The sequence below is a fragment of the Leptopilina heterotoma genome, unplaced genomic scaffold, assembly GCF_015476425.1.
Source record: "Leptopilina heterotoma isolate Lh14 unplaced genomic scaffold, ASM1547642v1 Lhet_60, whole genome shotgun sequence".
Taxonomy (NCBI): Eukaryota; Metazoa; Arthropoda; class Insecta; order Hymenoptera; family Figitidae; genus Leptopilina; species Leptopilina heterotoma.
In genome coordinates, this window is record NW_025111138.1 from 469,361 (window position 1) to 480,482 (window position 11,122).

The window sequence follows — 11,122 nt, forward strand, 5'->3', positions numbered from 1 at the left end:
TTTTTTAAACTTACATAGCAATTTTTTTCTAAATTAAAGAATTTTCTTGACTCATAAAAATTTTTTACAATTTTCAAAAAACAAATTTTAAACTTAAAAGAATTATTCGTAAATCATAAAAACAATTTCTAAACTTAAAAGAATTTTTTCTAATTTAAAAATATTTTCCCATGTTACAGGAATTTATTCTAAAGTAATAGAAGAAATTTTCTAAACTTGAAACAATTTTTCTAAATTCCAAAAACTATTTTCTCGTATTTTCTAGACTCAAAACAGTTTTTCCTAAACTAAAAACTACTTTTTCAGAAAATACCAGTAAAATAATGAGCGAAAAAATTCAGAAAATATTTTTTTTGCTACAAAATTCAATAATACTTTTTCTCTCTCAAAAAAAAAATAGTTTCCAAATCTATAATAATAGACACCACAGTATTTATACATAGGGTAAAAAAAATAGCTCGAGTTTGTATTTATTTGAGTTTGAAAAGTTGTAAGCTTAAATCGATAGGGATGGACGATTTTTTTCCCCTCGAGTTTTGGGTGAGTTTCGATGGTTATTTTCCTGTATGTCCAATTTTTTTTTTTTTTTTTTTTTTGCTTTTTTTGTTTTTTTTTTTTAACGAAGGGGAACCCATTAGCTTGGATGCAATCAACTAACTATCCCAAAAGCAATAACGAGACTCGTATAAGCTCTAACGAGCTCTCTGCGTGATCGCAAGAAAATGTTGCAAAACGATCGTATTTCGATGAGAAAGTTTAATTTCTCGATCATTAAACCCCTTTTTTTAAATCCTCTTTTGTTTCTCGTTTATTTATTCCTTTGTCCCGATTTTTTTACCCCAAAATAACTTCTGATTCCACTTTATGCTGTTACTTCATTTTTGATGTTTATTTTATTGTTCTTTATTAGGCAAAATTATTATTCTCATATAATTTTTGAAAATATTTTTTAAATATATTTAATACTTTTCTTTTTTTTTATTATTATTACTTTCATTTATTTATTTATTAAACATTTAAAATTCAATATTTTTTTATTTCGTTAGCTTATTTAATTACTATTATTTTTTTTATAATTATTGTTGTCAATTATTATCTTAATGATTTTTTATTAATTATTTTTTATTATATTGACAATTTGTTGATTAATTACAATTTGTTATTTTATATTATATATTATATATTTATTAAATAAATATTACATAATAAATATAAAATTAAAAATATTTTGTATTGAAAAAGATAATTTGACGCGCTCCAAAAATATTTATATAATAAATAATGTTTTTTATTCTCTTTTAAATCTTTTTCATTTTCATTCTCCTCTGTTAACAATTGAAGAGCAAAATAATAAATTTCTCACTTTTTTCAGTTTTAAATAATAATGCGCCATTATTATTTTATTCTTATCTTGGAGAACATTTTTTTTTCCTACAAAAATTTCAATATACTGTCAGATCTTTTATATCGCATTACTATAAATATGAGAAATAATAAATATAAAATTAAAAATATTTTGTATTGAAAAAGATAATTTGACGCGCTCTAAAAATATTTACATATATAATAAATAATATGTTTTTAATTTTTTATTTTTTATTCTCTTTTAAATCTTTTTCATTTTCATTCTCCTCTGTTAACAATTGAAAAGCTAAATAATAAAATTCTCACTTTTTTCAGTTTTAAATAATAATGCGCCATAATTATTTTATTCTTATCTTGGAGAAAATTTTTTTTCCTACAAAAATTTCAATATAAACTGTCAGATCTTTTATATCGCATTACTATAAATATGAGAAATAATAAATATAGAATTAAAAATATTTTGTATTGAAAAAGATAATTTGACGCGCTTCAAAAAATATTTATATAATAAATAATACGTTTTTAATTTTAAATTTATTATTTTTTTTTTATTTTCTTTTAAATCTTTTTGATTCTTATTCTCCTCTGTTAACAATTGAAAAGCAAAATAATAAATTTATCACTTTTTTCCAGTTTTAAATTTTATAATTTATCTTTTTCCTGCCTTTCACTTAATTTTTATCAAATTATTATTGCTCTGTGAACGATTCAAAAGCAGATGAAAGATTTAAAAAGTTATTTCCATATTTTTACGTATATAAAGATATTATATTATATAAACTTTTTATATATGAAGATTTAATACACTTTTTCGACAATATGCGCTATTATTATTTTATTCTTATCTTGGAGAAAATTTTTTTTCCTACAAAAATTTCAATATAAACTGGCAGATCTTTTATATGGCATTACTATAAATATGAGGAATCAGTTTTTATATATATATGAATAAAAGTTGAAGGGTACAGCTGCTTACGGGGCTGACCTCAAAAGAATTGTTACACACACAGTGTGTATTCATGAATTATGCCACCACGTATCCAACAGTGATTTTTATCACGTCTTTTTGTATTCTCTCAATGGAACCTGAATTTTCAGGACTTGTGATTTTTTGCCCCTCATGTTAAAAAAAAAAAAAACTATTGGAATAAAAATGTCAAATCGTACGCATAACTTTATGATACATCTTGAGCACCGCAATGATGAACTCGATTCACTTTTTTTCAATTCAAATTGCGAGGAATTTTCACTTTTTTATTATTATTTTACTTTTACTCTGCGTTCCGGAGAAAGGAAATGGAAAATAATTCTCATTTCTGCAATTTTTTTTTCAGGAAATATTTTTTTATTTTGTTTAATGTTCATAATTTTTTATTGTTTTTCCAATTTTAGATTTGCTGCAATTTTTTTCAGGAAATATTTTTTATTTTGTTTCATAACTTATTTGTTTCATAATTCTTATTATTTTTTTTAGATTACAAAATTGTTTAAAGTTAAATATAAATATAGGAAAAATAACTGTTTTTTTAAACATAAATTTAGAAGAAAATAGAAATAAAAATATTTCTTTTTTTAATTTCTATTTTTTTTTTTTTTTGTATAAACAAATATTGTCAGTGGAAAAGGAGAAACGTGACGAAAGCTCGCGAAAGTCTATGGAATCGAGACAAATTTCGTTTCGATTTGCGGAGGACAATTTTTTTTTTAAATCGTAGAGACATGGGGGAGTTGGAAAACTTGCAATCGGTGTTTAATTAAACACGAATCAAAATGTCACTCGGCACTTCACTACCTTTAAAGCAACGCTGGCAACACACTTGTAACTGCACCACATTCGCAATGCGCGACAGGCGACTTTCAATTAATTTAAAGTCAACCACTGTATATATACTATGTATGTAGTAGCACACACCATATTTTTTCTTTCTTTCCTTCTCTTTTTTTTATTTTTTTTTTTTTTTGTTTCATTCTGAATTTAGGTTTCAAACTTTCCGCGCGCACATCAACAATGCAATATATTCATTTTGACTTGATGAAATTGATATTCGATTTTCCTATAATTAAAAATAGTTCAAGTTTTATTCTAATTAAAATATTTCATCCCAGTAAACATATTATATTGACTGCTGACATTTGTATTTTTTCCTTTTTTTCTATTTTTCCAATTTTTTTATTCTGTTTCTTTTCATTTTTTTCCTTTTCGTTTTTAATGTATTTTTTCTATTGTTTTAATTCTTTTTTATTCTGTTTTTTATTATTATAATATAATATATTTTATTGTACATGTATTATTTTATTATATTAAAATATTCATGTCAATTAGTACTCAATTCAACGATATTTTAATAAAATTATTTTATATTGAATAGAAACAATGAAATGAAAACATAAAATTAATTTATACAATTATAACAGTCCTTTTTATTTTGTATCTATACATTTTTTTTTTGTTCTTTGTTTAATATTTTGTTTCCATTTTCCTCATTTCTTCTATGTTTGATTGTTTTATTTTATTTCGCTTTTAATAAAATAATATTTTTTAAAAATATTTAATAAATGTTTTATTATTTTTCCCATTTCTTTCATATTTTATTGTTAGTGAAATAAAAATTCAATACTTTTTAAAAATTGTTTTGTTTATATTTTTTTTTACTTTCCTACTTCGTTATATTTTTTCCCGTTTTTTTTATATTTTATTGTTTTGTTTAATACTTTGTTTTGTAATTTTGTTATTCTTTTCTTTTCTCTTTTATACTTTATTGTTTAATTTTATTTATTTTCTTTTATTTTAGTATTGTTTGTTATTTTATTATTTTTCGACATTTTGTTATTTTTCGACATTTTGTTATTTTTCGTCATTTTATTATTTTTCCTCATTTACTCATTTTATTAATTTTTCTCATTTTATTAATTTTTGTTATTTTATTAGTTTTTAAATTCTCATAAATTTTTTTCCATTATTATTTATAAGAAAAGAAAACTTTCTCGAAATATTATTGTCAAAAATTCATTTTTATTTGTCTTGAAAATACTTTTCAATCGTTTTCCAATTGTCTTTGGATAAATAATGTTGCAAAGTTATATGTTTAAACACTTTGAAAAAGTGTATGCAAAACTTTCGCAGAAACTTATTGCTTGAAAAGATTGAGAGAGAAGTTGATTGATAGTTTATGCGCTCGTTGAAAACAGAGTAATCATTCTTGCGAATGAAAGCTTTGCGTATTTTAATTTTACGAAATATTTTTTTCAAATTTTATTTATTTATTTTTTTTATTTTTATCATTTTTGGTATTTTTTTCTTTTTTGATATTTTTTTTTAAATATTTTCCTATTTTAAAAAAATTTTTTTCTTTACATATTTTTTTCTCTTTTTATATTTTTTCCCCTTTCTTATATTAATTTCTCTTTTTCTCTTCGATTCTCTTTTTATATTTTTTTCTAATTTTCTAATTTTATTTTTTTATATTTTTATCTTTTTTTCTTATTTTCATCTCTTTTTTCACATTTTTATTCTTTTATTTGCTCCGTTTTTTTGAGCATACGATTAAAAAGTTTGTTTTTTTTTTCTACAGAATAATTGAGGATGAAATAATATTTTTTTTCTCTTCTATAGTCGGAAATAATTGCTATTTTAATAAGAAAATAATTGAGAGCTAAGTAGAAGTCAAGGTTTAGTTATATATAATTTGAATTTCTTATTACTTGGATTTAAATTCAACGAAGAACGCAATAAAAAGAAAAATTGGAATCATTAGTGGAAGTTGAGTTTGCTATATACATATTATCGTATTTTAATAGTTTTCGAAATAAATGTCTATTATATTCTTTTCCAATGGAATAAAAGAAGAATTAATTTATAAAATTTTAGACCAATATCGTAATTAGGATTGAAAGTCAAAATCTTTGTTTTTTAGGGAAAATATAAATAATTTCCTTTTATTTAAAAAAAAAAATTCTTTATTTTTTTAATGTCTTTTTTTTCATAACGACAGCAAATTAAGTCAAAATACACGCCTGTAAATATTTACCGAAAGAACCGCATTTATGAACAGCTATATTTATGGAGGAAAAGCGTGTTCTTTATAGAGAAAACAATTTAATTGTTGCTTATATGTACAAAGTATGTTTATTCATTAGAGTGATTATAACTATTTACGTCAATATTTCCAGAAATATTTCAACAAAATTAAGCTCATTTCAATATTAAATTATTGTTTACAATCTGAAATTTTTTTATACAATATAAAAATGTTTTTCAATACAAGAACATAAACTCCATTATTTTGCAAATTTTTTTTTTATCTCTATAAATTGTTGATATTTTCAGTATTCACTAAAATTACTTGAAATATCATATAACATATATTTAAAACAAAAAATATTTAAAATCAAATAATACATACTGTTATGTATCCGAAAAAAAACTTTTTCAATCAAAAATGAAAATGGTTCATTACAAGAGAATGAATTTTATAATTTTTGTTATTGTTGTAGCAAAAAAAAATATCTCTCTCTCTCTCGTTTAATGCCAACTTTTGTTCGAATGATTTTATTTTCGCTTGTATATAGAAAAAAAAACTTGCTCATTTTCCTCGGAATGGTAAAAATCGTTAATTATAATTTTCATATTCACAAACATACTCTTCAACACAAGAACTCTTCAAACTCTTTTCTATCCCAATTAAAATTTAAAAGTTGCCTACCTTGTTGTAGATACTTAACAAAAAAAAAGTAAATTCACGGAAACTGTAATTTAAACTCTAAATTCATGTTTATTAACTACTAGAACAGTGAACTCTACATCTCTCAAAGAAAAGGAGGTTGGAAATATTTTGTTGTCATAAGCATAAAAGATACTTTTCTTTTATTATAATTATTCATTTTTTGTGCAATTATCAACTATATGTAGAAAATGTTTTTCTTTAGAAATTAACAAAAAGAAATTTATTCAAGAAATTTTTTTTTATTTTTGTCAATTTTTTGTTTAATTGAAATATTAATGGGGAACAAATTAACTGAAAATGTTAAATGGAAAAATTTTACCGGGTCTAGGGAAAAAATGCTTATTCAAATATTAGGAAGGTATTTTTTGTTCTTTATTCTCTAAATTCGATAGTTTCCTAATTCGATTACTAATTCAAATTAGGAAGAGTTTTGAGTGTTTTGACTAATTTTTAATTATTTTTCTCTACAATTTTATTAAAGAAATAAATAACTGTAGAGGAAAATTAGAACTATGAAAGAAAATTACGAAACTGGAAAAGAAAATTTGAAGTACGAACAAAAATTGAAACTACAAAAACATAATTACTTAATGGAATAATAGACTTTTTCTAAAAGTTAATAAAATTTTTTTACTAATTTCAATTAGTAGAAGACTTTTCAATAATTCTAAAATTTTACTAAAACTTAAGTAAAAGATTGAAAAACACTAAAAGATTTAGTAAAATTTTCTAAAGAATTAGTGGAAGATTTTCAAATTTTTTATACAAGGAAGACTTTTTACTTCATTCCGATTTAGAAAATGGATCAGTGAAAAAGTTAAGTTGAAGTTAAGTAAAAAGTTGAGTCTACTAAGTGAAATTAGTAAAATTATTCTCTAATAGTAATTTTTTTAATATTAGAAAATAAACTATTAGTAAATCAATTTGAGTAAAAAATTAAAAATTACTAAATTGAATAGTAAAATAACTTTTTTTCAAAATTAGTAAAAATTGTTAATAATATTAATTGGTGGAGGACTTTCTTCTATTAGCAATTTCCCACTAAAACTGAAGTAAAAAATTGAGACCTGCTGAGAGAAATAGTAAAAGTTTCCTATTTTCATGTCATTAGTAATTTTTCTCTTAAATTTAAGTAAAATATTAAAAACTGCTAAACGAAATAATCAAAATGAAGTAGAATTAGTAGGAGAAGAATAAGTAGAAATATTTACTAACAGAATTTTTTTTACTAGTAGAACTTTTTACTAATAGTAAATTTCCACTAAGACTTGAGTAAAAAATTAAAAACTACTAAACGAACTAGTAACTAAAAACGAATTATTTCAGTAGTATAAATATACAGTAGAATTCAGTGAAAGGAGAAGAAGTAGAAACTTTTATTAATTTCGACTAAATAGAAAATTTTTACTAATAGTAATTTTCCATTAAACTTAAGACAAAAATTAATCACAATTAAACAAATTAGAACTAAGGAGAATTGGTAGAAAAAGAAGAATTACTAGAAGCTTTTACTAATTTTAACTAATTGAGTACTTTTACTAATAGTATTTTTCCACTAAGACTTGAGTGAAAATGAAAAACTACTAAAGAAAATAATAAGAATTGAGTAGAATTCGTAGAAATTTTTACTAATTTCGACTACTTGAGGAAATTTCACTGGTATAGTAATTTTCCGCAGGAGGAATTTAAATGAAAAATTAAAAATTACTAAACAGAATAAGAAGAATTAAGTAGAATTGGAAGAAGAAAAAGAATTAGTAACAACTTTTACTAATTTTAATTTAAGTAATTGTGGATTTTTACTAATAGTAATTTTTCACTAAAACTTGAGTAAAAAATTAAGAACTACTAAACGAACTAATGAGTATTCAGTAAAATTTAGTGAAAAAAGAATTAGTAGGAAATTTTACTAATTTCGAATAGTTAAGTAATTAATAGTGTTAATAGTTGAGTAATTAATAGTAGTTTGTTACTTTAAATTGAATAAAAAATTAATAATTACTTAACAAACTAATTAGAACTAAAGAGAATTAGTAGGAAATGAAGAAGAATTATTAGAAACTTTTACTAATTTCAACCAACTCAGGAATTTTTACCAATACTAATTTTCTACTGAAACGAGTGAAAAATGAAAAATTACTAAAGAAAATAATAAGAATTATGCAGAATTAGTAGAAATGTTTTCTAATTTCGACTAATTTAGGACTTTTCACTAATAGTAGTTTCCGCAGGAGAAACTAGAGTAAAAATTAAAGTCTACTAATCAGAATAAAAAGAATTAAGTAGCATTAGCAGAAGATGAAAAATTAGTAAAAACTTTTGCTAATTTCAACTAATTGAGGACTTTTACTAATAGTAATTTTTCACTAAAATTTAAGTAAAAAATTAAAAACTACCAGACAATATGAATAAACAAATAAGGACTAAATAGAATCAGTAGAACAAGAATTAGTATAAAAACTTTTACAATTTTCAACTAATTGTTAATTTTCCCCTAATTCAATTTCAGAGAATTGTGAAATTTAATTAATCGACTAATTATTGTCGTAATTTAGCAATAATAATACATGTCATTTGTGTTTCAATCTCTAAACATAATTTCTGCTAAGTAAACACATTGCAATTTCCCCTCGGTTTACAAAGCCTGCCTTCTCCCTCTCTCTCTCTCTCTCTCTTGTCATTTCAAAAGAGATAAATATTTCATTTCAGCAAAGCTATAGATATACAGTTTCACATTCATCAGTTAAGTTCAACATCCTTTTAGCTCCGAATAAAACTTAAATTTCATCCGCGGGACAAAAATGTTTATACAAATATAATCCCTCGAAAAAAAAGAAGAGTTGAGCGAAATTTCTTTTTTTTATCACATATAAATATATAGAAAAGCAAGTTTTTATTTTTGATGAGAAAACACTTTTTTTGTGAAAAGTGTCGTGGAGAATGTGGGGAAGAAACAAAAAAAGAGAAAAAAAACAGCACTTCAACACTCACCCTTATTCGAGTGGGCCATTATTCCCTGAGGATAGCTCATCAGGATCACAAGAACACTAATTGTCACCAAGCACATCCTTGAATATCCACTTCTTTTTACCAATTTCTCTCTCACCTCTTCACAACAATCTTGACAACTTTCAACACAGTTGTATCGAAAAACTTTTTTAACACCAGATTCACCACTCTCACCACCGCCGTCTAATGTCGGATAAAAACAAGACGATTTTCGTCTCACATCCATTTTTTTTTCCTCTTGGTTTTGATTCACTCACTTTTTTTTATTATTATTAATGTAAAAATAAGAAATATTTGTCTTCCATAAAACTTGTCTTTTCGAAGAAAATTCCTCTTTTCAAAACATTTTACACTTCTTCTAAAAAAAAAAAACTTTTTTTGGAATTTTTTTTCGAAATTTACCTACGAATAAAAAACTTTTGAAATTTGGAAAACAAGAAAAACTAATTTAAATGATGGAAAAATTTTTTTTTTCTCGCGTACTTTCTTGAAAAGCGTTAAGAGAAGAGAGTGTTTGAAAAAAAGGGGGTAAGATTCGTGTATAGTTGAAGGTGGGCGGGTCCCTATACACACGGGGGTTGTTCGCAGAGAGACGAAATGTCGAAAATCTCCCTCCAAAACGTGCTGCCGCGTTGAGACGTCCGGCGCTACTGAGTGAAGCGAAGGAGGTTACAGCAAAAGCCCAGCATGATACAGAGAGAGAATGAGAGAGAAAATGGAGTGAGTGAGATAAAGAGAGAGTGAGAGAGAGAGAGAGAGAGATGGGGATGCCGGTTGTAGGTTGAGAGTCGAGGCGCTGCGCTGCTGGTGCTTACTAGAGGGTGGAGGGTGTTATAGGTTGAAGGTAGAAAGAGGTGAGAGTGAGAGAGAGAGAGAGAGAGTGTAGCCCTCTCCTCCCTCTCGCAATTCTATGGTGGGGTGTCGAGTCGAGCCAGCGCAGAAAAGCCAGAATGTGTATGTGTGCGCTCTGGGTTACCAGAATCGCGACACCTGATCTCTTTCTCTCTCTTTCTAAAAATCTAAAATCACGCGCCACAGCATCCGCCAAAAACCAGAAAGAGACAAAATTTAGGTACGAATTTTAGTTTCTTTTGTTTTCCTGCTTTTAAATTTGGTCATAGTCTTAGTCAAAGTATAAGGCTTGGTCGAAGTCGTAGTTAAAGTCTAAGTCTTGACCCAAGTCTTAGTCAAAGTCTCAGTTTTAGAAGTCTATGTATCAGTCAAAGTATATGGCTTGGTCAAAGTATAAGGCTTGGTCGAAGTCGTAGTTAAAGTCTAAGTCTTGACCCAAGTCTTAGTCAAAGTCTCAGTTTTAGAAGTCTATGTATCAGTCAAAGTATATGGCTTGGTCAAAGTATAAGGCTTGGTCGAAGTCGTAGTTAAAGTCTAAGTCTTGACCCAAGTCTTAGTCAAAGTCTCAGTTTTAGAAGTCTATGTATCAGTCAAAGTATATGGCTTGGTCAAAGTATAAGGCTTGGTCAAAGTCTTACTTACAGTCTAAGCCTAAGTCTTAGTCAATGTCATAGTTAAAGTCTAAGTCCTGGTCCAAGTCTTAGTCAAAGTCTCAGTTTTAGTCAAAGTCTATGTCTCAGTCAAAGTATATGGCTTGGTCACAGTCTTAGTCAAAGTATAAGGCTTGGTCAAAGTCTTACTTAAAGTCTAAGTCTTAGTCAATGTCGTAGTTAAAGTCTAAGTCTTGGTCCAAGTCTTACTTAAAGTCTAAGCCTAAGTCTTAGTCAATGTCATAGTTAAAGTCTAAGTCTTGGTCCAAGTCTTACTTAAAGTCTAAGCCTAAGTCTTAGTCAATGTTGTAGTTAAAGTCTAAGTCTTGGTCCAAGTCCAAGTCTTAGTAAAATTCTGTCTTTAGTCAAAGTCTTAGTCTATGTCTTAGTTAAAGTGTTAGTCTTAGTCTAATACTAAATCTAATACTAAGTCTTTGACAATGACTTTGCCTTTGACAAATAAAATAAAATAAAACTTGAACAAATAATAATAAAACTTTGAATAAAACTTTGCCAAAAACT

The 11,122-nt window shown here is 25.2% G+C and overlaps 1 protein-coding gene across 2 annotated transcripts in view; it reads right to left on the reverse strand.

The window, feature by feature from the left end:
* Positions 1-9,736, reverse strand: part of LOC122509452 (junctional adhesion molecule 2A-like) — a 341,612-nt gene extending 331,876 nt beyond the window's left edge. For both annotated transcript variants that reach the window (XM_043623555.1, XM_043623556.1), the window contains exon 1: positions 9,081-9,736. In XM_043623555.1, the coding sequence (XP_043479490.1) occupies positions 9,081-9,324 (244 nt within the window). In that variant the 5' untranslated portion in view covers positions 9,325-9,736. The remainder of the gene's footprint in view (positions 1-9,080) is intronic.
* Positions 9,737-11,122: the final 1,386 nt, after the last annotated feature.